This window comes from Symphodus melops (assembly GCF_947650265.1).
Source record: "Symphodus melops genome assembly, chromosome: 4".
Taxonomy (NCBI): Eukaryota; Metazoa; Chordata; class Actinopteri; order Labriformes; family Labridae; genus Symphodus; species Symphodus melops.
In genome coordinates this window covers 28,794,257-28,821,516 of record NC_136694.1, presented here as the reverse complement: position 1 = coordinate 28,821,516, position 27,260 = coordinate 28,794,257, and the positions used below count along the sequence as shown (strand labels likewise).

Sequence of the window (27,260 nt, the reverse complement as noted above, 5' to 3'; positions counted from 1 at the left end):
ACCAAGGTGAACAGAGTGAAAAAGAAAAAGTATTTTCAAAAAAGAATCGCTGATAGTGGTACAGATAGTAAAAGAATGTGGAATGTACTCAATGAAATCATGGGAAGAAAATCTACCTGTTCTTCTTTTGTTGAATTGAATGGAGTTTATTTGACTAAACCGTCACAGATCGCAAATTATTTCAATGACTACTTTGTTATCAAGGTTTCTAAACTTAGAGAGAAAATGGATTGTACAGTTGATTCCAACTCCGATGAGCTGATAAGAAAATTTATTATGAAAGATAAACAGTGCAAATTTAATTTTTATCAGGTTGATGCTGCACAGGTGGAAATGTTGCTGTGCTCTTTGACTGTGGGGGGGTCTGCTGGAACTGACAACTTGGATAGTAGGCTGTTGAAATTATCAGCTGCACATATTTGTAAACCAATTTGTCATATATTTAACAGATGTCTCATTAGTGGTGTGTGTCCGAAGCTTTGGAAGGAGGGCAAGATCATTCCTTTACCTAAAGATGCAAAATTAACTTTCTGTGGTCAGAATAGTCGGCCTATTAGCATATTGCCTGTCCTGAGTAAATTATTGGAAAAGATTGTATTCAAGCAAGTGCAAGATTACTTTTCTCACAATGGTTTAACCTCAAAGTTCCAACATGCTTATAGGTCTGGTCATTCCACCTGCACTGCAATGACACAAATGTCGGATAGCTGGTTAAAATCAATTGATGACTCAATGCTAGTGGGTACAATATTACTCGACTTCAGTGCTGCATTCGATGTGATTGACCATGACATTTTGATTCATAAACTTATTAGTTATGGATTTACTTCCTCTGCTATTCGGTGGTTTACAAGCTATCTGTCTGAGAGGTCGCAACGGGTTTATTTTAATGGTGAATTATCGTGTAGGAAGTACCTTGACTGTGGACTACCTCAAGGAAGCTGCCTTGGACCTTTGCTATTTTCAATTTTTACTAATGATATGCCGTTTGTACTCAGCAAGGCAACATTGACTATGTTTGCAGACGATTCTACCCTTTATTATGCAGCCCCTGCATGTTCAGAGCTTAATCAGGTACTGTCTGGTGAGATTAGCAACTTATTTAATTGGATCAAAACAAATAAACTTATTCTAAATCTATCAAAAACAATGAGTATCATATTTGGTTCTAAGTATAGATTATCACAAAATCCGAAAATGATGATACGAATAAATGGTCAAACTATACAGCAAGTACAAACGGTGAAGCTTCTTGGACTTTGGCTTGACTGCACATTGTCGTGGTCTGATCACATCAACAAAGTTGTTGACAAAATGGGTAGAGCTGTTGCTGTAACACGTAAATGTGCACCGTTTCTCAACTCACAGTTGCTTAGTCGTGTTGTTCGTACTTTGGTTTTATGTCATGTAGATTACTGTTCAGCTGTCTGGGCAGCTGCATCGAACTCTCTTCTATATAAATTGCAAGTTGCTAAAAACAAGGCTGCAAGACTGGTTCTTGGTTGTTCTGCAAGAACTAATACTGTAGAAATGCATGAACGTCTTGCTTGGCTGATGGTCAAGCATTGACTATCTGCTAATTTATTAATATACCTTCACAGAATTATCAATACTCAAACTCCTACATTTCTTTATGATAATATATTTTACTGCTCAGATACACATTCACATTACACAAGAGGGGCAAATAGTCGACAGATCACTTTACCTCTACCTAAGTCTAATGCTATGAAGAGGACTGTATCCTACAGGTCAACTGGGCTTTGGAACAATCTTCCAGTTGAGATTCGTAATATCAAGGGAAAAACTGGTTTTAAAAAGAGACTAAGATTGCATTTGTTCTTAAAGCCATAATACCATCTTGATTATTGATTGAGAAAGGTTGTGTTATGTCACAAGGAAAATGTATGTTGCTTTTCTATATCTCATTGTTTTTATCTTTATTTTTAATAGCCTAAGTGTTGTTGTTGTTGATGTTTTTTGTATGTCAAGGCTGGACCCCAGGAAGACTAGCTGTCGTCTTGGCGTCAGCTAATGGGGATCCTTTTAAATAAACAAATAAACAAATAAACACACAAACACACACACACACACACACACACACACACACACGCACACAGCGCTCGCCCCCATCTCGCCTCCGTGACGCTCAGATTGAAGGTGAAACATCACAGCTTGAAATGAGGCTCCTGATGGCGTTCTTTATTCACGCATCGGGCGACGCAGAAAACGCTTCACCGCGCTGGTTTTGTTAAATAAATCTGCAGTTTGAGTTTTTGTGTTGTAATCTTAAAAAAAGTCCCGTCGGTGGTCACCTGTGACGTCACGGCGGTTATTCCTGCGTGCAGCCACGGGCCTCGCTCTGACCGTCTGTCTAAGCGTTTCTGTCTTCACGTCGGGCAGAGACAGAAGAGTGTGTGTGTGTGTGTGTGTGTGTGTGTGTGTGTGTGTGTGTGTGTGTGTGACGGTCTGAGAGCTGCAGAAGCTTCTTCACTTTGAATGGATGCAGATGATGAACGGGTTCATGACTCACAGTGAGAGGAGTTCTCAGCACAGGGATAAAAGCTGTGAAGGGTCCGTTATCACCCATCAGCCGTAAACAGCCTTTCTCTGAAACAAACAAACAAACAAACAAACAAACAAACAAACAAACAAATACACTGAAGGTCAGAGCGAAGATGAAACAGAAACACAAATAATGTCAACATCGTTTTTTTTTTTTAATTTACCGAACAAGGCGAGAGCTCCGGTCAGATTTCCCATCTGGCTTCCTCTCCTGTCCAGCTCGATGATCTGCTCTATGAGGTTACCATAGCAACGGTAACCATCACCAATCTGAACTGCGTCGCACACACACCTGAAAGAAAGACGACGACGACGCCGTTAAAGATAATTAAAAACAGTTCAAATGCAGCGAAACAGACGTGACGTGGAAAAAACGTCTTGCCCGAGGGCACGTCGGACAGGTAGCTGCAGGAGCTGGGGAATCGAACCCCCCCCGACCTTTAAGTTACGAGACGAGTCGGTCAACACAAAGACGTGCTGGTGTTCTCATGCATGCACAAAGTCTGTCAAAGTGAGCTGCACCCTGAGTTCATCCAGACCGGTCCAGTAAGAAGTCCACATGCCGGCGGGTTGAAATCCCTCCACCAGGTTTGGATCAGCTACGATATTCGTGCACCTAAAGACGCCGCTTCATGCTCTTAAACTCCTCGTGAGACGCTCTCTTCCACTCATCATGAAGCAGAGAGCAGCTGTGTTACCTGGGTCGTCCGTCCAGTCCGGTTTCACAGGTCGCTGAGAGGTCACAGGTGTGTTCGGAGCAAGCAGGGACCAGCTGACAGCCAAACTCAGCACTGCCACCTACTGGGGACATGCCAGACATGCACTCACAGCTGGACTGTAAGACAGACAGAGACGGGGAGACGATGAACACACAGGTTTAGGGGACTTTTCACGATTGCAGTCCTGGTTCTGGTCAAGTACCCGTCTGGTTCTCGGTCTTGTTCTGGTGGTTTTCTAACCTGGTTTGGTCCTTTGAAGACGCAGATGGTGGAGTTGGTGGGACATCCGCCATTGTTCTCAGCGCAGGGGTTTTTGGGTACGCAGATCTTCCCGTCTCCCTGGTAGTCTGGCTTACAGGCACAGCTGACCTTTGACCCCTGAGCCGAGCACTGAGCATTGACGTCACAGTCCCTCGCCGAGCAAACAGCTGAGCAAGAAAACAGAGAAATCACTCAGTCCAGATCGAATCCAACCAACTAAAACTCAGAATCTGGACCTATTTTGTCTCCAGGCTCCAGTTCAGAGTCGAGCCTTTCTTTACGTTCTTCGAGGAGGGGAGCAGAGACCAGGTTCATGGCCTAGTTCTGGTTCTACAGGGAGCCAAGGAAGGGGGGGGAACCCTGTCCTGGTTTTACTTCTGGTTCTTGTGCAGATTCTAAAAGTAGATCTCATGAACGTCGGACTCTGGTCAAACTACAAAGACTCGCTAACGTCTATCTGAGATCTGAAACCTTAAATGGAGGTGAGTTGTTTGCAAGCTCACATCTTTGTACATCTTCGACAGAGAGCTGATTTTAAAACAACTTCAAAAGTTACATTTCAAATGGGGAGAAAAAAAAAAAAAGAAAAATCAAAAGGTGACCATCTGTCTTCGTATTTACTTGCGCATTTTCCCTGCGGCGACCTTCTGTGTCCGGGCAAACACTCGCAGACGGCGTCCTTGCCCTCTCCTTTACAGTAGGAGAAGGGGCTGCAGCTTCTGCAGCGGTCGCTCACTGCCGACGACACACAGTGAAAACAAGTGAGACAACGCACACGGCGTGCAAACACACAGGGAGAACGATGCACGCTCATTTTTGTTTGGCACCAGTAGAACAAAAACGTTAAAGGGTTAAAAAAAATAATAATAATTTATCACTTTTTCTTTCCTCACTCACTGAGTAATGTAGATAGGGTTAGCATTCATTAGCATTTATTAGCATTATTAGCATTCATAAGGTCAACATTCAGCTTCAACAAGTCCTCCAACCTACACGACCGACCGTAGAGGTCGTCTGTCACGTAATACGACTCACAGGAGCGTTTCCTAAATTAGCGCCCCCTACTGGCGAACGGAGAAATGCCGGTAAATCGTCACCCTGCTTGATGCGCTCACCAAGGTGAGTGCTAATTAACTACTCTTTCGGTTAGCTAAAAGTTAGCTAGCTTGGACTTGGGTTAGGGTTAGAGGTCAAACACACACATTTAAACGTCCACTAGAGGGCGCTTGACTCTAAAACGTGAATATGGGTCGTAATTTGACGCTTGCACAAACGACCAGTGGAGTGTAGGTTGGATGCCTGTTTACATGCCTGATGCATGTTATAAAATATACTTTGATCCAGACGTGTTCATGAAAGCGTCGATCCAAAAAGGACGCTTTAACATCAGTAAGATATGAGAGAGAAAGATGGCGCTCGTCTCGGTTCAGTTACAGATAAATCTAATTGTGTTCATTTCTGCACATTTTCTTTTCAGTAAAAAAAAAAACATTAAATTGTGTTTCTGGTTTTTTTTCCCCCTGATGTAGCTGAAAGTGCTTCTTGTGATTCGTGATCTTACCTGTGTCACAGCGCCTCCCAGTGTACGGAGGCTGACACAAACACTCGCCATCACCGTCGGGACCATTACTACACACGCCATGCACGCAGTCGCACTCTGTGCAGAGACAAGCGTGGAGAGCCTTTAAACATCTGAACAGTCTGTTAAACTCACAACATATTGAACCCGGGTCTGGACCAGGTCTGGACCAGGTCAGGATCCTACCTTTATCACAGTTTGCTCCATAAGCGTTTGGATTCTTACACTCCTGACAGGAAAAACCCGTGAAGCCCTCCTGAAGACAGAAAGCAACAAAACTGGAGTCAAGACGACTCTGAGAGGCGTCACGTGCATAAACAGAACGGTCCAATCAGACGCTTACATCACAGACGCAGGTCCCGTTGCCGAGGTCTCCGCCGAGACAGTTCCCGTGGAAGTTGCAGGTCTTCCCTGACCAGCTGGGACAGGCTACACGCACGGAGACAAACAGACGACCTGTCAGCTCGCTCGCAAGGTTGAAAGGTCAAGGTCAAAGTCAAGGTCGTTTGTGTTATTGATCAGTTAGAGGCAGAGGGAGGAGAATATAAATACACTAAAATATCTTTCCCTCTACATTTCCCTCCCACATCACACCGCTGTGGGATTGAGAGCATCCTAACCAGCAGTGTCACAGTCTGGTACGGAAACTGCTCTGTCACGGACCGTAAGGCGCCACAGCGGGTGGTTAGAACAGCCCAGCGCATCACAAGGTGTCCACTTCCTGCCATCGAGGATGTCCAGAGGAAACGCTGTCTGCGGCGAGCTCACGGCATCCTTAAAGACTCCTCCCACCCTGCCCACAGACTGTTTACCCTCCTGCCCTCCGGTAGGTGCTTCAGAAGCCTCCGGACCAGAACCAGCAGACTGAGGAACAGCTTTTTCCCCAGAGCTGTCTCCCTACTGAACTCCACCCCCCGAACTCTGAACTCTGTCTCTCTCTCGAACTCCGCCCCCTCCTGACCCCCCCCCCCCCCCCCCCCCCCCCCCCCCCCCCTTATCACCTCACATCCATCTTCCCCCCACCACCACTCCTCCTGGTCACACACACATCATTGTATTATCGTATGTTCATATCACCACAGTAAGTTATGGATCTGTATAATATGTACATATTCTGTATATTATCTGTACACTAGTATAATCATTTTCTCTGCATCTTAATCTGTATATTTAATCCTCTGTATACACTTATATTTATAGCATTTATTTATGTTTATAGCATCCCAATAATCCATCCAGCCATATATACCTAATAATTCACTTTTTCTTTAACTACATCTGTAAATGTTGTAATCACTGTACATAGAACAAACTCTTGCACTTTCTGCTTATTTGCACTTCTGGTGAGATGTTACTCTATACTTGTATATGTGTAATGACAATAAAGCTGAATCTCATCTCATCTCATTTGATCTTTTGTGCATTTCTCTGAACATGTCATTAAAGATAAGTATGTTTTTTTTTGTGTGTGTTTTGCACAACTTGTCTCAGATTTAAGAACAGAATTACAGCACTATAGTTAAAGAGGACGTATCATCCCTGTCGTCTGAATGAAACATCGGAGCTGTGTTTCAAAATATAACATGAATCAAGAACCAGACGAGGTTTTGGTAAAAATCCCCCTGTGTGTGTGTGTGTGTGTGTGTGTGTGTGTGTCTTACGTAGACACAGTGGTCCCCAGTGGTCTCGACAGCACACTGGTTGCATGAAACTCTTGGCACATTGAAGGGAACATCCGGCCAGAACCCGGTTCCTGTTACCGAACCGGACCACATAACTGCAAACAGAACACCAAACAGGAGCTTCATCAGAATCACATGAATCACGTGATGCGCTGTATGGGTGTCAGCAGTGGGAAGATGCTGGGTCCTGTACCTGCAGTTGGCGGTGTGCACCTTGCTGAAGCCGTGCGGGCAGCTGCTGGTGGTGACGGCGGCGCAGGAGGTGCAGGAGGTGTAGTGATCGATCCTCTGTGCGATATCACAGCGACCAGCAGGGGGCGTCTGACGGAGCACAGGAGACATGTGTGACTGTCAATACATCAACCGTACAGGTCCAGGTCCTTTATGACCACTAGAAAACTTCAGGTAGGTTGACCCCCCCCCCCCCCCCTACCTGAAAGGGGGGGGGGGGGGGGGGGAAGGGATACAAATCCAAAGTTACAAAGTAAAACAAAACTAAATGTCACCAAATGCTACCATAAGGCCGCGTGCTCCGAGCAGCAACCAATCAGCAGGAAGAGCCAATTAAGCAAGCACGCAGCACAGGCATGAACAAGTAACGTCAAAGCACATGATAGATTCTGTATATACAAAAAAAAAAAAACATTATCAATGAGTCTAACAATCTGGAAATGGAGGATGTAGCATCCTGTGTCACTGAAGGAGGAGAGAAGAACATTCTGGCAGAGAAAGATTCAATATTGAAAGAAATAACGTGTAATAAATAAATAAAATAATGTGTTTTGTGATGTTGAAATTGAAACCCAACAACATCTATTTTATGATTTTAATTTTACAAAAACTTTTTTGGGGTTCGTTCAGAAATTGGATTTCTACAAAAGAACGACATTTTCCAACTTTAGAATATAACAAAATAAAAGTGGGTATTTTAATGGAAGGAAAAAAAGAAGAGGATATTGTATAATGCATGTGTCATTATCTTGGCCAAACAATATAAAACATAAATGCAGATTTCTAAAAGTCAAACCACTTTTTCTCATTTTCATGAATGAATTAACAAATTTACAAAAATCAATTATAAAGATTAGAACTAAACAAGCTGCTGAACTGACTCAAAGTTTAAAGTCATTGCTTCCAACTTAGACCTCAGATATTTGTGTTTTATGTTCTATTGTTCATGTTTGTTTGTTTGTTTGTTTGTTTGTGTATTAAGTCTTGTTAAGTCAAGCTCGGTCTGTAACTCTCGATGTAAACTGTGATTTTTGTAATAGTCAGATTTTGATTATAAATAAAGTGGAGGAAAAAAAATCATTCTGGCAAACAGAGAATATAAAAAAGGTGATTATTGCACCGAGGTTGCAGGAAATAAACATCATCTTCATCACCCCCCCCTCCTGCACGCTCACCATGATATTACCTGCTGACTCAGCGGAAATGTTCCTGTAGGGCTACCAGGGGGGGAAGTGAAGTTTCATAATTATCAGGAGTGAAAGATAATAGAGACATTTTGAGGACTGGTAGATTAAAGTGTTTTAAAACAAGGACACAACATGAGACAGATTGACTCTGACCTCGGTGACCTCTGACCTCGCTGGTTTATTCAGGAGTCGACTGGTGTTATTTCGACACATCTGCACAGACTGACAGTTCTCTCTTCTGATTAAACGTGACAGTCAGATTGAAACTTAAAATCATGTGAATAAAAGACACGTACTCTTTCTTTGGTAAAATGGAGAAATACAGTAAGTGATTCATCTCTTTCATAGTAAAATGAAACAGAACGGACCATGCATGTTTGTTTGTTTTTTTTTATATACTTTATTAATCCCGCGAGGGGAAATTCGGTTTTCACTCTGCATTTAATGGAGAGCTCTCAGAGTGAGGGGGCTGCCCACAGAGGGCGCCCCAGAGCAGTTGTTGGGGTTCGGTGCCTTGCTCAAGGGCACCTCGGCAGTGCTCAGGAAGTGGACTGGCACCTCTCCAGCTACCAGACCAATTTCCGGACTTGGTCCGTGCCGGGACTCGAACCGGCGACCCTCCGGTTCCCAACCCAAGTCCCTACAGACTGAGCTACTGCCGCGTGTTAAACACGACGCAAACACAACAACAACATGTCCCACCTTTACATTAAAATAAAAAGGTGGCAGAGTCAAACATGGACACAGCGGACATGTGGCTGCAGCAGCTGGGGATCAAAACCCCAAATTCCATTTGGGACGCAGATGGCCTAGCGGATGGGTTGCAGTCCATGTACAGAGGCGATAGGCTCGGATGAGGAGTCCTTTTTGTTTACCGTATTAATGTAGTTTTTTATAGTTGTCTCAAGTTGTGTTTTTGTCCTCCTTAAGGTCAATAAAGATTTCATTAATTTATTTAAATTACTCCGAGCGAGTGACCTGGGTTCAAGTCTGACCCAAATGTCATTCCCCACTCTCTCTCTCTCTCTCTCTCTCTCTCTCTCTTTCTGTCTCTCTCTCTCTCTCTCTCTCACACACACACACACACACACACACAGATATCCTACTCCGTCCACTTTCCTTTAAATTTAAGATAAAACATTTAAAAACAAAAAAATGAATCCCAAACATCTTTAAACACCTGTATATTTAATGTGCATGTTATCTTATGAATTGATCTGCAGTGATTGTATCTGATTGATTTAGTATTGATGATTTGATGAAGAGTGTGTTTGGACTGTGGGAGGAAGACAGAGAGAACCGACGCATGCACGAGGAGAACATGCAGACTAACCACTGCGCCACCAGGCAGCAACAACACCGAACCAAACTACTGAGATTGAGCTGTTCCATAAATGAAACAAGAAAACAGCCAAACGAGACACAAGCAGGAGTTTCAATGGTTTCAATTCAACAGACGTCGATCTGGAAACTTGTTCTTTATCTTATTTCTAAATGTGTTTTTTTTTTATATCAGGGAAGTTCATCGTCACAGCTCTTACACAAGTCACTCCCCTGTGTCTGCTTTGTGTTTGTGACGCTGCAGATGATGGAAGAGACAGGTACACACTTTTATTTATCTCCTTCAGCAGCACACTTGTGTTGTTGTTGTTGTTGTTGTTGTTTGTAAGAGGGATTAGCATGTTAGCATGTTAGCAGCTTCATCCAAAGATAGCTGGACTCTTTCGCCTGTGGGTTGAGCTTTGAAATGAACCTCCACAGATAAAAAAAAAAAATAGAGAATTAATTAATGTTGTTTTACGGGTGTGAAGGAAGGAGTGTGTGCAGGAATGTAGACAGACGTCCTCGTGTTGTGCTACAGGTAACTTCTCTTGTGTCCAAAGTGGAGACAATAAAGAATCTAACTAGCTAACAAAAACAAAAGCTGCACACTGTGGCCCTCTATCTCCCCCCCCCCCCCCCCCCTCCTGGTATTTTGTCACAATAGGTTCACAAGTGTGGACTGGTTTGCTGATGTTTTTAGTAAAGGTCAGATTTAGTTTTATTCAACCTGACGTGTTCGATCCCATTGAGACATTTCCTTCGTCAGGACGGTTCTGATGCTGTGACTGAACTGAAATCAGCTATATGAGAGTCGACTTTTCATTGTTGCAGAAAAGCTTTGACCGTGGCGACATTGTTCGCATATTTCTATTTTTTTTTTTAAAACGAATCTTCAACCCGGTCCAGCTAAACCACAGGTGTCAAACTCCAGTCCTGGAGGGCCGGCTTCCTCAGACTCTTAGATGTCTCCCTTCTCTAACACACCTGCTTTAAACCAATGTGTTGTCATCAAGCTCTGCAGAAGCCTGAGAACGAGTCACTCATTGGATTCAGCTGCGTCCAAGCAGGGAGACATCTAACACACTGAGGAAGCCGGCCCTCCAGGACTGGAGTTTGACACCCCTGAGCTAAACTATTGGAAGCCATGAAGCTGACAGAGAGTGGAGTTTGTTACCTGTTCTGTCAGTGACGTCTGCAGGCCGAGCAGCAGCAGCAGGAGCAGCAGCATGGCTGTCACATCCAGGAGCGAGGGAGGAGGGGGGGGGAATTAATCCAGCTGCCCAGCGCTCTCCTCAGTTAGTTAAACACGTAGATGATAAAAGAGAGGATTGTTGGATCTCGCTTTTCTAACATCCAGATAAACAAGCTGCTCTTTAACAGCAGGGAAAACACCCAGATCACAACATCCTCTGTGCAGGAAAAACAAAACCATTAACGAACAATAGGCACGTCATCCAGGGATAAAAACTTCTGAAAGCCACTTGTTGTGAAGAGGAGAAAAAACAACAACCTGGAAACTCAAATGCACAGAGTTGATATCAGCAGCTCTATGTTTGACTCATTTCCAGAATCAAGGCAGAAATCCCTCTAATATAGGCGGTCATAAAAAAAACAAAAACGACAGATTAGAAGGAACAAATTAACTCTTAGATCAGTGTCCCGCGAGGCACAGAGCAGCCTGAGAGGCTGGAGCGACTACAGGCGTCACGTCTTTTCCTCTCTAATCTAGGAAGAGAGTAAAAAAAAAAAAAAACAGAAACGGGCACAGTAGGAACCTCCCATCAGAGGTCACCTCCTCCTGCAGCTACCCTGGAAGTAACAGAGGCAAAGCTGGAGACAGTGGCACACACACACACACACACACACATAAAAAGTGCAAGGTGTTTTCTAAAGTTGGACTCGGGAGGACGCGGGACAGAAATGTCTTCAAACATGTGAATAGCAAACATTCAGCAGATCATTGATAACAAGGAAAGAATTTCAGACACTCACATTTGTCAGACTTCTTATCAAAGTTTTTCATGTGAAATAGTTTTAACTCCCCCAGATGGCAGAGCTTCTCACAACTCAGGGAAAAATATGTGACCTGTGACAAAGGAAGGGTCGGATTTAAAAAAAAAAAAACCCACCAGGCCAAAAAAAAAAAAAAAAAAAAAGGTTGGAAACTCTGACATGTATGTTTCCTTAATTGATGAATATCACAGGAGAGGGGAGGGATGATGAACATCATCACAACATCAACTCCCCCGGTGCTGATATCCAGAACATCTCCAGCTCCAGTGTGACGTTGTTTTTCATACAACAGATAAACAAGCAGAATATAATCAAATCATAAAGTTGTTTTGCATAAGTGTGTGTCTGATCTGCGTCAGTCGGCGCCTTCTCTTTCTAATCAGGGTTTTATTTATTTATTTATTTATCTTAGCGGTTCTGAAGGCCGAAGTGTGAGAGAACAGCTGGGGCCCCTGCCACGCGTTGAATGTTTTATTCCCTGTAAGAGCTAAAGTTTGTCAGTGAACGTCAACGAAGACAAATGAAGAGGAATAATCCGTCTTTAAGAGGTGGAGAAAAAAAGCGGAACAGAGGAGTGAAGCGTCACTTTCAGAGGAAATGGTGGTGAACGCTACTGGAGTGATCAGACACACGGGTGTTAATATGTATCATGTGATCAAGGATGTGAGTTACCAGGTTTCTCTGTGTGAATATAAACGCCTTAAAACACAACCAGGATATCACATCCGTGTTGCAGCTTCAAATAACTCTTTAAAACTACAACATTCAGAAAGTTTCACGTTTTTAAAGGATTCATCGGCCATGTTTCTTTGTGAGTTAGCCGACGAATTGTGTCTTCTTCTTTTTCTCCTGGATTCAGGTTGGGACACGCCATCTCTTATTTTTTACTACTTTTCACTGTGATTTTCCTCCACCGCCGAGGTCTTCCTTCTCATCAGAGGACGGGACATAATCTGTGAATTCCCTCTGAGGTGTTGTTTCTCTTCGTCGGGGAGTTGAGAGCTGTGGCTTGTGTGAACGCTGTGAGAATGAAGCACACATGTTGATAAGTGTTTGAAAGAAACATGGCGTCAAAGAAAGAGAGAGAGAGAGAGATTGTGAGAAATCCTCTTTTTTTTTCCTATCAGGAAGTTTAGGACGGATTTCCCCTCGTGGTCGTCCCAGTGGGCCCAGTTTGATTTAGACGGATTTCCTGGTCAGCTGACACAACTCCTCGCCTGCTTCTCAGAAGCGAAAGGGGGAAAAAAATGTGAAAACTGCGTTTTCTTTCCTGTTTCAATATATTTGGACCTGATGAACAAGTGACAGGCACATGGTGGTGAAGCTGACCGAGGAAAGAGGGTCAAATGTTCAAACTGCAAAAGATATGAACAATGGCAGGAAGCAGGGCGAAAACAGATATGAGTCACTGGACTCATGGCTGCAGGACTCTTGGGGGTTGACTGCCTTGCTCACAGGCTGTGCAGCTGTCACAGTTTAAAGGATTCAAACCAGCCCCCCCTGTGGTCTAAATGAAACATCGGTGCTGTGATTTAAAATATAACATGAATCAAGTAGCAGAGGAGATTTGTGACACAGCTCTCTCAGAACGCTCCGTTTTGGTGTGTGTGTCTCTTTAAATGCAATAAGCCCCGCCCCCCTGAGTTTACCCAGTAGGCATCACTCCTCTGTAGGGAGAATAAAAACAGCAGAAGTTTGACTCTAGGCTGAGGATGGAGATGCCAGCGGAGGGGAGGGAATTATTTTTATTTTTTTTTCCCACTGTGACATCACAAGGGGAGCACATTTGAAACGGAGCATTTTTATAAGACTTCTTCAGATCACACACAAAAAAAAAAGACAGGATGGGTTTATTTCACACTTTGTGGGTCGATAGACTTTCAGGTCACACAAATTATTCAAACACACTTTTCATAATATGTCCCCTTTAAGGTCGACAGATCTTGTGTATTTATCTAAACTCTTAAAATGTGCTCACACATCTTTGACACCTTGAGAGACTGTCCAATCTAAAAAGTGGAAGGTCGCCCTGATAGGAATTATCTTTAAATAACGCTCAACACAAACACACAAACACACAAACACACACACGGTCACTTGTTGCTGAGCTGGTTAAAAAAAACATGAATCAAGGGGTGAAGAGGGATGAAGCGAGGGGAAGCTGTGCCAGAGGTCGTGGTTGTCTCTGTGTTCCCGGTGAACGTCTCAACCCAGACGAATCCCTCCAATCAGCACTCTGAGCCGGAAAACAGCAGAACAGACGAGGAAAGCCATGAAAGATAAGAGGAAGCGAGAAAGGATTTACTATCAGTGTCACATCCCTCTGGTTGTTCCCTGTTGTCTTTGTGTCCTAAATGTTTATCCAAACAGACTTTTAGTGGATCCTCAGAACATCCAGAACGCTTCACCTCGCTGTATCAGCAATAACCTCTTTTATTGGGATATTGGCTCTCTTATCAGTTTTCTGTATGCAGCTACAGATGCTATTGTTGAGTTCAGACAGGGTTGCTGGTTCGTGCGTGCGCCTCATGTACAGAGGCTGTCGTCCTCCAAACGTACGGCCGAGGTTCAAATCCTCCTCACTCTCTCTCTCTCTTTTTCCTGATCTCTAACCCCCCCAAAAACGTCCACACACTCCAGACAGGAAGTCAGACAAGGAAACACACACAGAGCGTCTGGTGAATTTCAAAATAAAACACGAAGCGCTCACTTCATGTTGTCGTCTTCCCGTGATCGGCATGGCGTGCGTGTTCTCTGTCTTATCTCTTTCATAAAGGTAAAACGAGCCCAAAAATACACATGAGGTGAAATGTGAACATGCAAATGTAGAGATAATGTTTATGTCTTATTTCTTTTAGTTTGTCGTCACCTCAAGTAACATATTTTCGAATGAACTGGATTTCGATTAGTTTCTCATTTTATCCGTTTTATCCGGGATTTGGACAAAACTGATTTAGCTGCTAAGAGGAACGATTAGCTAACATTAAAGGTGCAGTACGTAAGTTTGGTGGTTAAATTTAAAAGGTGGAGAATGTCATGGTTTGGTTTTGTCTCTGTGTTTCTTCTTGTTTTAGTGGATTGTTTCCCTTTGTGTGCTTTAATGTTTCATAGTCTTGTGTTTCCTTAAGTCTTGAGTGTGTTTTCCTGTATCCTTGTGTTCTTCTATGTTGCCTGTTAGTTTATTTCCTGTCTTGTGTTTAAGTCTTGTCTTTAGTGTTTCCTCTTTTATTTTGTAGATCTGGTTTTGGTGGTGTCAGTGTTGGGTTTTACTTTGTACTTGTCCTCAGTGTTCTTTGTTCCTTGTGTTTCCCTCCTGTCTGTTGACCCTGATGTTCCTCACCTGTCTCGTTAGTCTCACCTGTGTCTGATTACCTCTTGTCTATTTAGTCTCTGTGTTTGCCTGAGTTTCTTGTCGGTTCTTTGTCTTTTGTATGTCGTTGTGTCTTTGGTTGCTGCTTCTCCCTGCTCCCTGTGTTTTCGCCTCCTGGTTTTTGGATTTTTTGAGTTTTTTTGCTCGAGTTGCCTTTCAGAACGTTTTGGATTTATTAATTCAGTAACTTTTTGTTTTGTCTTTTGTTAATACATTTTTATTCTGCACTTGGGTCCTCCTCCCTGTTTCCTACCCGGAACGTGACAGAGAATTATTCGTTTCTGAACCGAAAACACAAACTTGACTCGAAGGGGGAAAAAAGGTTCTCTGAGTGTGAACACTGATACCAGACTGCAGAGCATGATGGTCGGTGTCAGTGTCGCCAAACTGAACTGATCTATCAGTCGGCTCATCTGAACCAAGACTTTCGTGCTGAACTGAGCAAGAACAACCTGGTGATGTTTTTGCTGGTCAAAAACAACTGATGACACTGATGTCAGAGAGAAAGAGAGCGGGACGGGATTCGAGCCCAGCCACCCACTTAGAGGACGACCGCCTCTGAACACGACTGGATGAGTTTTAAACCCCTCAGGACAAAACCAACGATCTTCACAGGACTTCAGTGACTGTTCTTCGTGTCCCGGGTGGATAGTTGACCTTCAAAAATGCCTCGTCATATCAAGTTGGCACGGTCAGTATCACGTTGTTCCAAACAGGAATCCTTTATCTCTCAGTGTGGCGAAGCATCAAGACAGCTGAATCAGTTCCTTATTGTTTGCTTCACGGCGGCAGGTTTGTTCTGCTGATCAGACACTTTTCTTGTACAGTATCTCGACTCTCAGTCGGTCAAAGAGTCCTCGAAAAGGAAACGAGATGAATTTCACGAGAGGTCCTCGAGCAGACAGGAAATAGAGGAAGTTAAACGAGTTGAAAGGTGACATCACAAACGCCGAGTCATCACAAACCTCACTGAGCAGGCAAAGTGTGAACTGCTGACAGGAACGTCGATTCAATTCTTTCCCCTTCATGTTTGTATAATCTTTTTTTTTTTTTTTTTTTCTTCCCGACCCGACCGCAGACAATCCCACATAACAGCTCTCGTTTAAAACTCTCAAAACACATCAATCATTTTGATGTTTCAGACTTTTTTTTTTTTACTTGACCTTCTTCAAATATTCCCGCCGACAAGAGTCTCAAATCACCAATCGTTTCCTCAGGACGAGAGTTAGTCCATACTGCTCCTTTCACTGACACGTGATTGGTCATTTGGAGACTTTTAAGACAGTAGCCACAAACAAAAAACAATAAATTGCTATTATAAAAGAATCAAAACTTCATGTTTTTAAGCAGCTCAAACGTTGTGGTTGTTCATTTTGGGAACACGACCAAGCGGGTCTGGTTCGGTTCAGTACGGTAAACCCTGATCTGTCTTGTGTTTCCCTTAAACACCACTTAACATATACTGCACACAATAAATCCAACAAAGAAGAGGAACATGACAACGATTCATAGGAAGGTCTCGTTCCTGTCTCGGAAAATCAAAACCGTTCTTCCTCGACTCTGGATTATTTATATATTTTTTTAAGATTTATTTTTGGCCTTTTTGCCTTTATTGATAGAGAGGAAAGTGGATAGAGCCGGAAATCAGGGAGAGAGACAGGCGGGAAAAGGAGCCACAGGCCGGACGCGAACCCGGGCCGCCCGCGCGAGGAGCAAAACCTCGCTACATGGGACTCTGGATTTTGAATCAAGACCGCCACTGATTGGTTTATTCCCCACGTAATCACTGTGATTAGGAGGAAAACGCCACTTCAATTTTTATTTGTAGTTTAATTTGTTTCCCCCCGGTTGCATCTGCAAGCGTCCAGGTGTTGAGGCTACGTGAGAGACACACCCCCTGCACGCTGATATTTATGGTCTTGGTCTCGACTCGGTGTTAGTCCCTGAAGGTTTGGTTCTTGGAGCGCTCTGGTCTCTGTGACGGTCCTGACTTACACAACAGACACTACATGATAAAGTTGAGTGTTTTCCAGAAACATCTTATTCTTCTCTTTCACAGAAACATGAAGTAGGCAGGGCGGTGGTTAAATTGTTTTTCTGGTTTATTTGCTGCTTCAGCTGGATGTGTGCAGACTGAGGTTGACCTGCGGTTTCTTTCTTTCGTTCTTTTTTTTAAAGCATGCAGCTCATGTTTGAAACCCTGCAGGTCCTTCCTCACTCTCTCTTTCTGACCCCATCCTGTCTCTAAATAAAGATGTAAATAATTAAAAACTTAAAAACGTGAGGCTGTCAGATGAAGTGTTCATCAGACCTCTCTGTGTTTTATTTTTTTGTTGCAGGCGAGCAGCTGCTCCAAGCTGGAGAAGTGTTTTCCCTCCATCCTCTGCAGCTTTACTCCGTCAGCCAGCAGCTCCGCCTGGCCAAACCAACCTGCTTTAACGGAGACGCCAAAACAGACCTGGGACACATCCTGGACTTCACCTGCAGGCTCAGATATCTCAAGGTCTCACTCCTCGAAATACGACGGAAATCTTCACCGCACTGTTCATCGTCGCGGAGTTGAGTCAGCTAACGTCTCTCGCTGTTTTTGTTTCTGTTGCTCAGGTGTCCGGCACCAGAGGTCCGGTGGGACCGTCACAGCCGTCGTCCCCGTGTGGAAAAACCTGACCACGTTGGACATGAGTCACAACAGCATCAGCTCCATCGACAGCTCGGTGGTGAGACTCGCTAAATCAAACGTGAACACAGTCAGTCACGTGGCAGCAGTCATTTCTCTCCACGATTGTTTCACATTTATTTTATTTCTGTCACATTTTTCACGTCTGCAGTCGATATTTAAAACAACAATCTGGGATTTAAAACCTTTGTGTGAATAAATCTGTTTGTTTTTTAAGTTTTTTAAAAGTTATCCTGACACAATGTCTCAGGGTTTTTCATAATTTATAAAACTTACAAATAGCAAAATGTCACTCTGCCCCCCCCTAGTGTTTAAAAGGAGTACTGCAACAGAATCTAAAGTTAGAAGGAGGACATACTGGCTGCTGCATGTTTCCTTCATGTCTGATCACAGAGGAGAGAGAGCGTCATCAGCTCAGTCAGTAGATATGTTGCATCATTTTTCGAGTGCTGACTCATTTTGTCTCTTTTAAAGAAACTCATTCGTAAGGTGGAGTTTCTGGATCTGAGTAACAACCAGCTGTCCACTGTGGAAAACCTGCAGGTATGATATCAGATTTTGAATTAAAGTCATGTAGCAGCTGCAACGACACACACAGATGTAATGTTTGCCTGACTTCGCCCCCTCTGCTCTCGCAGCACCTGTACAATCTGGTCCACGTGGATCTGTCCTATAACAGCCTGAAGGTCCTGGAAGCCGCTCACACCCGCCTTGGAAACATCAAGACTCTCAACCTGGCTGGAAACCAGCTGGACCAGCTGACCGGCCTCACCAAGCTCTACTCTCTGGTCAACCTGGACCTCAGTCACAACCAGCTGGCTCAGGTATTCACACGAGGAACGCTGCATGTTCTAAAACACTCATCTCACAGAGAGTAAGACTGCAAAAAACACATCCCGTGCTTTTTTTTTTTTTTTCATGGCAGGAATGAAAACGTGCAGAAAAGCATCACATAACAAACATGATGTAACTGGACGCATGCTCTTGTGATTTAAAGAGTCGGTGGGTTTGTCTTGTGTGTCTGATTCCAGCTGGAGGAGATCAGGAACATCGGCTCTCTGATATATAGCGATGGTAGGACACACACACACACACACACACACACCCACAAACACATTTTACACAACTGTTTGTTTATATTTTTGTTCTTTTGTCAAACACAAATTAGATATTTTAAAGAATTATCACTTTATTACAGACAATTATAAAAAAACCTGAAGATTTAAGTTCAAGAAAACTTCTAAAATAAAAAATGATTTTTTGATAACTGTACAGATTGTTTTCTTGATTATGATTCTTGTCGACATCTGATACAGAAAACTAAAAACGGCATTAAACTTCAGTCTGTTCAAGAGTTTAAAACATTTAGTTTTGGAGTCGTGCTGCGCTCTAAAACGCTGACTCATCTCTCTCACCGTTTCTCAGTCCGAGGCCGAGGAGGTGCGACAGGTCCTGTGGCTGTCTGTGGTTCTGTACAAGTCTCCTGATTCTGAGCTCACCTGCTGCCTGCTGCTCTCCACCGACACAATCTACTTCCTGTTGGAAGACTCCGCCTCCACGCTCGGCCACAACTCAGGTGAGATGAAGAGTCACCAAATGGACACGAACGCAGCGACTCAACGCTGCACAGGCTAATATACAGGCGAAGTCAAGTCATGTTTATGTTTGAAAGCCAGAGGTCACAATTTAAGGCCCCGCCTCTTTTTAGTCGCCGCATGTTGACGAGTAAAAGCAGGTCGGCAGGAATAGTTCTGGATCAAAAACGAAGCAGAAAGACGGAATAAAAGCTTCTCACCAGCGCTCTTTGTTGCTAGGTAACCAAAGTGAACTTCTGCCTCGCTCTGTAATAAAGGTGAATTCAAGGACGTCACGAAGCAAACATGAGAACAATGTAAAGGAGTCAGCGCTCGACCTGGAGATTATACCCTTAAAAAGATGAGTCAGACTAGACGAGTGTCTTCTCCGCCATTGTTGTTGACAAAGCTGATATCAGAAGCCCAACCCCCTTCTTGGCTCTGATTGGTCAGTGGCGGAGGTTCTGATAAATCTCTCTGTGTCCGTCAGTGTTGGACACGATGGACTCTGGAGATCCCGACGTGTCTCTGTGCTGCTGCCTGTCCATCAGACTGTCCGATCTTCTGTCTGTTAACGTGGGACTGTTCGACCAGTACTTCAGAGTCGTCGGTCAGTGGATCAACACACACACACTTGTGTACAGATATCATACACTACACGTCCTTATCTCTCTCTCTCTCTCTCTCTCTCTCTCTCTGGGTCTGTGTGCTTACAGGTCGTTCAGCCGATCACATCGTGTGCTGCCTCAGCAGGGACAGTTACGGGACAGGTGTTTTCCTTCAGGAGCTGATGTCAGCCCTCAGCCTGCAGCAGCAGCTTCCTCCTCCAGAGCCGTCAGATCAGGACTTCTACTCCCAGTTCACCAACACAAACATGGGTAAGAATCCATGCGGAGGGGCGCCAGTTGTCCTCTGCGGCCCGGGTTCGGGTTAGAAGCACTTTCTGATTATATGGATTTCTTAAATTTCCATCAATGATTAAATCCTTGCCCCGACTTAGTCTGTGCAGGATATTAATGAGACTGTTTGTGATTTTGTCTCCCCACGCAGGTAAGATGCAGAACTACGAGCTGGTCCACAGCAGCAGGGTGAAGTTTGTTTATCCCAGCGAGGAGGAGATGGGCGACCTGACCTTCATCGTGGCAGAGAGGAAGACTTCAGGCAGCGCGGCATCCTCGTCCTCCAGCTCATTCAACGTCCTGCTCTACCTGCTGGTCTTCCAGGTGAAGACTGCTGCCTCTTTGTAATTTGGTATTTCAGGGGAAGCTAACAGGCTGGAATCGGTAGGTGGCGTGTTGCACAAGTATGAAGTGCTGATGGAGGAAACGGCCTCGCTTTCGGTACAGTGTAGATTAGAGGCAGACGTCTAAATCAGGCTGAAAGCAGAGTAAACACCTGATGTTCATGTCCATCTGTCACTGAGTGGAAACAGATTCATTACTGCATTTTAATAATCCCTCTCTTACTATTTGCATGTGTTTAAATGATAATCTTTCTTTTGCTTCAGGTGCAGATCCCCAGCAGTCAAGGCTCCACTCTGTCAGGTCTCTCCCCTCCAGCTCCAGTCCTCCAGCCCAGGACTCTGATCCTGACCAGCACCGACGTCTTCCTACTGGACGAGGACTACGTCAGCTATCCTCTGCCCGACTTCGCCAAAGAACCGCCCTCCAGGTGAACACGCAGGAAAGCTTCGCCCCATCCTGTAGCACAGCTTCTTCTTTTTTTTTTTTTTCTTCATAACATGTGCCTCCCTTTCCCCAGGAAAAAAAGATTTGACGTTAAACAATAAAAAAGAAAAAGAAATATGCCCTCTCCCCTGATTGCAGCACAGTTTAATTTTAGTAACGTGTGTTTGTGCTTGTCTGCTGAGGAAAAGAGGAAGAAGAGGAGACACAACTGACACTGTGACGTGTAGACAAAAAGGGAAATAAACAAGTGGACTCATTGAAGCTTTAAAAGAGGTTGAACTTTGACTCTGTCAGTGCAGGACAAGAGCAGGGAGAGATGAAATACACCTAACTTAATTTTTACTTTATCAGGGACTCACTAATAAGTCAAGAGGATGTGTTTGGATTTGAAGTGGGACTTGATTTCTAATCAATTAAGTGCATCAAAATATTTGCCCTAAAAAGCAACACTTCTCAATCTAGATGGATTTTGGTGGATGAATGAATACAATTAATTCAGTGTTACTTGTTTCTCAGTTTCATAAAGCTGTTGGAGCTTGTTTGAAATAGTTTTTCTGCAAAGCAGCTAAAAAGTTAGTTGCTATTGTAGGATTTATCACTGGCCACTAGGGGGCAATGTAGGATTGTACTATGATCGGCTCAGTTAGGAACTGGCCATTTTGGTTGCTATGGTCACGTTCATGACACGGTTGTGCCGTTCAGCCTAATTCATGTAAATCCAATGTTTAATGTTTTAAAACGGAATGAATACAACGGTTGCACATTATGTGTAATGTTGTAATATGTTATGACCTATGTTATATTGTATGGTCACATTTGGGAATTATTACTATTCACTTATCCTGCAATCGTTTGTATTATTGTAGGGCTCCTTCATCTCTGTCATTAAAGACATAATCCGGCATTGAGGAGTGTTTCTTCAGCTATCACATGTTGCTATCTTTGGCACATTTTCTAACCCTTTATCTTCTACCACTAATAGTGGTCTACAGTCCAGAGCAAAACGTTGAATTACTAATTTTGGTCCTGAATACAGTCATTTGGTCGACTTTAGGCTGCAAATGCTAATTGTTTGTAGCGAATAGCTAGCACGAAGCTAGCATGAAGTTAGCTAAAAGCTAGCACGAAGTTAGCGAAAAGCTAGCACGAAGCTAGCGAAAAGCTAGCACGAAGTTAGCGAAAAGCTAGCACGAAACTAGCGAAAAGCTAGCGCTAAGCTAGCGCGAAACAATGAATAACTGTTCCACGCTGTTTGTGAGGCAGATCACAACAACGTGTACAACTTTATTAGATATGATGAATAGCAGCTCATGACGATAACTGATATTTGGAGCTGGTTTTCATTTACAGTAAGAGTGAAAGTGTTTTAGGGCGCTGCTGAAGAGGTACTCTGTCGTCCTCCAGGCGAGCGGCCCAGGTTCGAATTCTTTCCCACACATCATACCGCACTAGATTACAATCTATCTCCTGTCCGATCTCTACTATAAAGACACAAAAAGACAAAAAAAGATTTTCTCTCAATATTTCAGATTTTGAAGATCACAAACTCAAACACAAGACTTTGTTTACCTGACGATAATGACACACCTGGTGACACTTTGTGCACAAACTAACATGACAACTGATCCTGTGTGATCCAGAATAAACAGTCGTGTAGAGCTTAAACATTACTGTTGACGCTCATAGCAGCCATGTTGGATTTTAAGTCAGACGACTGAGTTTCTGACTTCAGCGGGCCTTTTCTGTTTTTTTCTCATGTTTATTGTATTAACTGAATGGTAGTTGACTCTTCATCGTCTCCCTCCTCACGTCCTCTCACAGGGAGCGCTACCAGCTGCGTGAAGCTCGGCGGATCAGGGACTTGGACCGAGTCCTGCTCGGGTACCAGACCTACCCTCAGGCCCTGACTCTGGTGTTCGACAACCTGCCGGGCCCTGACCTGCTCTGCCACCTCACGATGGACCACTTCACAGTCGGAGGGGAGGAGGCCACGCCCAGAGGGGGAGGAGCCAGTGGGGGCGCAGAGGGCGAGGTCCAGTGGTGCGTGTTCGTACCGGGAGCCGACAGCCGAGAGAGGCTAATCTCACTCCTCACTCGCCAGTGGGAGGCGCTGTGCAGCAGGGAGCTCCCTGTTGAGCTCACGGGGTGATCGGCCGCTTGGACAGATTTGTTCAGCGTCTCGTTGGTCGCCAGGAGCAGGAGGGCGGAGTCAGCGTTCAACAGGGACATTAAAACACAGATTCAGGTCTTGATTTGGCGTTTTAAAGGCCTCAATATGCTTCAAACACAGCCGTGTACAAACTTCTGTCTGACTACAAACGACAGCAAAGCACTGAAAGTGAGGAGAAGATGTGATGAGTCATCGTTAAGGGGATAACAGAGAAGACTTTCAGCTTCTCCTCAGAGGCATTAAGATGTAGAGAGAGGTGTTTAAAAAAAGATCCTGTTTACTTGATTTAATCCCCAGAATCACTTTGGTGTTTACTAAGAGTATGAATGAAGAAGAAGAGGGGACTTATTTAACATCACGTTATGTTGTGACGACGATGCACTTCACACTCATGGCCTCGATTTTTACTAACGAGGTGGGTCTGCTTTGGATCAGCTGCAGAGGAACCTGTGAAGGATCTGCTACATCAGCTGTTTTTTTTTTAATTTATCATTTTGTATGTTTGTAACTCAAAGCGCAGTCAGAAACCTGTCACAGCACGCTCCCTCTGCTTTCTCGCTCTTTCTCCGACGACTCGCGCTCAAACAAGGTCGGCCATCTGCGCTTCGAGAAATAGACCGATTGATCGCATGAAGGAAGGAGCGTGCTCAGACATCAGACCATGACATCTATTTGTGTTTAAAAAAAAAAAAATTAAAAAAAAGGCCCACTCAGGAAGTGGCACTGCGTCGACCATGGAGCTATTCTTCCCCTGGAAACTGGAAACTGCTGCTTGCATGGCAACATGTAGAATTTCACTTCAGTAATTAATTATGTGAAGAAAAGCAAAGAACAAAACGTTGGTCGCCGCTAGTTTGACGTTGCAATGACCAGGATGTTGGCAGTTTTCACCCTGGAAACACAATATATAAAAGAGCTACCGCTAAAATGTCAAAATGCAAGGCATCAGTTTCAGCACTGTTTGTTTGTTGTAAAGAAGGAGCAGTTAACAAGTTAGCACCTTTCAATAATCCTCATGTGTTTGAAAAAAACGCCATCTGAACATGGAGGAGTGGAGGTTGTTTCAGACGACCCAAGAAGCACCTGGTTTGAAGCATACTGAGGCCTTTAGCTCTTAGCTCTTGGAAACATGAGGGGATACAGCACTTTGTAAACACAGCCTGGCGTCAACTAAAGAAAAAAAAAACACTTGAGAGTGAGAAAGACCGAACGGACAAAAGTCGGCCATTACAGACAGAAAGAGGAGCAGAAACAGCGGACGTTTCTCCACAAAGAAGATTTACTTATCGCAGACAGACTTGTGTTGCACAGCAGGGGGCGCTGCAGACAGTCTACAGGAGGTTTTTTTAGTTTTTTTTTTTACCTTTAATAGAAACAGTTTGCATTTCTGGTGAATCCTCTTGTCCTCTTTCCTCTCCAGAGTCAGATTTGAATCAAATGTTCACTTCTGTTTTGTCCAGTACAAAGAAAGGTCGTGTTAGCCTAGCTTAGCACAATGACTTCAAGTCGGGGGAAACTGCTAGCCTATCTTGAGAGCGAGAGATTTAAAAAATAAAAGTAAATCCCATTTCATTAAATCCAAAGCTGTTTGATTTTCTTGTTGCTATTTATGTAAAGTTGCTCTTAAAAAACAAGCAAAGAAAACAAAACTTTTTTTTTATGTTTTTACGTTTATTTTTTTCTTTTTCTTTGAGAGGATGATCCTAAATGTTGGACTGTAATTTTAAATAGCACACACACACACACACACACACACACACACACACACACACACACACACACACACACACACACACACACACACACACAAAAGCTGCTGCTCGGCACAATCTGCTCTCTCAACCTTTTATTCCTTGCACATGGTAGCGGATGAGGCAGTGTTATTAAACTGTACATTGTTATAAATATGATATTATTAATATAAGTTGTGGCTTTGGGACGGGTGTTTTCTATCATGACGCAGACTTTGTATGAAACATGACCATCCTGTTCAGACTCCCAACATGAACTCTCAAATGTCATATGTAGTATTATCATTGAGTATTATTTTTTATATTTTGTTTGTTTTATTTCTTGTGTTGTTGAGGTTTTTTTTTTTTTTGTACAATATCGACAAATGGGATCCCAGCTGGCGTTGGCCCCTCCCACTCTGTTTGTTGGCCCCTCCCACTTGTTTACACTACATGTTGTCTTATTAAAGGGGAATGCCACTTAATTAAAGTGAAAAATGAAAGATCTGCATTTTGCTATGTTTCCAGTTTATTCCTTTAAAAAAGGAAGTCTGTACACATCCAGCTGAAGCAGCAAATAAACCAGAAAAACAATTTAACCACCGCACAACCTACTTCCTGTTTCTGTGGAAGAGATGAACAAGATGTTACTGGAAAACACTCATCTTTATCATGTAGTGTCTGTTGTGTAAGACAGGAACGAGACCTTCCTATGAATCATTGTCATGTTCCTCTTCTTTGGCTTTATTGTGTGCAGTAAATGTTGGGCTGCTGTTATTAAGTGGTTTTTGAGGGAAACACAAGACAGATCAGGGTTTACCGTACTGAACCAAACCAGACCCGCTTGGTCGTGTTCCCAAAATGAACAACCACAATGTTTGAGCTGCTTAAAAAATGTTTTGATTTTTTTCTGCCAATAGAATTTATTGTTTTTTTGTTTGTGGCTACTGTCTTAAAAGTCTCCAAATGATCAATCAAGTGTCAGTGAAAGGAGCAGTATGGACTAACTCTCGTCCTGAGGAAACGATTGGTTATTTGAGACTCTTGTCGGTGGGAATATTTGAAGAAGGTCAAGTAAAAAAAAAAAGTCTGAAACATCAATCAATCAATCTTTATTTATATAGCGTCAATTCATAACAGGCGTTATCTCAAGACACTTTACAAAAGCAGGTTAAGGACCTTACTGTTTGTCTGTTAACATTAACAAAAGGGCAGGTAACAAGACCATGCTCATTGTTATGTTTACAAAAAGCAGGTAAAGGACCTTACTTATGGCTATGTTACAAGAGCCCAGCTTAATCCGTCATGGCGTGGCAAGAAAAAACTTCCTTTTAACAGGCAGAAATCTTCAGCAGACCCGGGCTCATGACAGAACAGCCATCTGCTAAACTGTGCTGGGCTTGAAAATGGGATGGGGGAGATGGGACAAGATGCAGAAAGAAGAATAGGATGGGATAGGTTGGGGGGGGGGGGGGGGGGGGGTCTGGGCAGGCCATCCTCAGGGGGAGGGGGGGGGGGGTTGTTTGGGCAGGCCATCCTCACCAACAGTCCCAAGGAACCTAAGAGAGCTCAAAAGGAGAGGTTAGAATACAAAGATAGTGACAAGCTACTGCTTGTCACTATAGACATATCTTATTACTATAAGGTGAGAAAGCTGGGAGAGAAAGAGGGAGAGAGAGATAAGAGATCCTGGTGCCAGTTCCCCCGGTAGTCTAAGCCTATAGCAGCATAACTATGAGCTGGTCCTAAGCCAGCCCTAACTATAAGATTTATCAAAAAGAAAAGTTTTAAGTCTATTCTTAAAAGTACCTAGTGTGTCTGCCTCCCGGACCCCGACTGGTAGACGATTCCAAAGGAGCGGTGCCTGATAACTAAAGGCTCTACCTCCCATAGTACTTTTAGAGACTATAGGCACCACAAGCAGGCCTTCATTCTGGGAACGTAATGTTCTTGATGGATAGTACGGTACAATTAACTCTTTAAGATACGATGGTGCCTGACCGTTTAGAGCTTTGTAGGTGAGCAGAAGGATTTTAAATTCTATTCTAGATTTTATAGGGAGCCAATGGAGAGAAGCCAATACAGGAGTAATGTGGTCCCTTTTCCTCGTTCTAGTAAGAACACGAGCTGCAGCGTTTTGGACGAGTTGGAGGGTCTTTAGAGATTTACCATAGCACCCTGCTAAAATAGAATTACAGTAATCCAACCTGGAGGTAACAAATGCATGAACTAATTTTTCAGCATCATGTTGTGACAGGATCTGCCTGATCTTAGAGATATTACCAAGGTGAAAATAAGCTGTCCTTGAAATTTGTTTAATGTAGGAATCAAAGGACATATCCTGATCAAACAGAACTCCTAGGTTCCTAACAGTGGTACTAGAGGCTACACTAATACTACTAAGGGCCGTCATATCGGCAGAGAAAGTCTCTCTAAGGTTCTTAGGACCAATCACTATAACTTCAGTCTTGTCTGAGTTGAGCAGTAAGAA

The 27,260-nt window shown here is 43.6% G+C and overlaps 2 protein-coding genes and 1 long non-coding RNA gene across 4 annotated transcripts in view; 2 read left to right on the top strand and 1 right to left on the bottom strand.

The window, feature by feature from the left end:
- The window catches only part of LOC306822522 (stabilin-1-like), a 54,116-nt gene extending 42,843 nt beyond the window's left edge, over positions 1-11,273 (bottom strand). The window contains exons 1-11 of the mRNA XM_079341607.1: positions 10,722-11,273; positions 7,000-7,127; positions 6,786-6,901; positions 5,468-5,553; positions 5,311-5,380; positions 5,107-5,202; positions 4,167-4,280; positions 3,525-3,712; positions 3,264-3,400; positions 2,730-2,857; positions 2,534-2,610 (exon numbers count right to left, since the gene is read on the bottom strand). Coding sequence (XP_079197733.1) covers positions 2,534-2,610; positions 2,730-2,857; positions 3,264-3,400; positions 3,525-3,712; positions 4,167-4,280; positions 5,107-5,202; positions 5,311-5,380; positions 5,468-5,553; positions 6,786-6,901; positions 7,000-7,127; positions 10,722-10,775 — 1,194 coding nt within the window. The 5' untranslated portion in view covers positions 10,776-11,273. The remainder of the gene's footprint in view (positions 1-2,533; positions 2,611-2,729; positions 2,858-3,263; positions 3,401-3,524; positions 3,713-4,166; positions 4,281-5,106; positions 5,203-5,310; positions 5,381-5,467; positions 5,554-6,785; positions 6,902-6,999; positions 7,128-10,721) is intronic.
- A 3,439-nt stretch (positions 11,274-14,712) lies between these two features.
- Positions 14,713-17,561, top strand: LOC306822607. 2 transcript variants are annotated; one of them, XR_013778904.1, is made up of 3 exons: positions 14,713-15,113; positions 17,270-17,433; positions 17,535-17,561. It is a non-coding gene; the product is annotated as an uncharacterized lncRNA (long non-coding RNA). The 2 variants fall into 2 exon arrangements; XR_013778905.1 differs by lacking the exon at positions 14,713-15,113 and adding an exon at positions 16,674-16,947.
- A 1,085-nt stretch (positions 17,562-18,646) lies between these two features.
- On the top strand, positions 18,647-25,278 carry LOC306822567 (nischarin-like). Its single transcript, XM_079341685.1, has 7 exons — positions 18,647-18,681; positions 19,033-19,183; positions 19,672-19,791; positions 19,898-20,059; positions 20,232-20,404; positions 20,689-20,852; positions 22,691-25,278. The coding sequence occupies exons 1-7, from the start codon at positions 18,679-18,681 to the stop codon at positions 23,016-23,018; spliced, it is 1,101 nt and encodes a 366-aa protein (XP_079197811.1). The 5' UTR covers positions 18,647-18,678; the 3' UTR covers positions 23,019-25,278.
- The last annotated feature ends 1,982 nt before the right edge of the window (positions 25,279-27,260 follow it).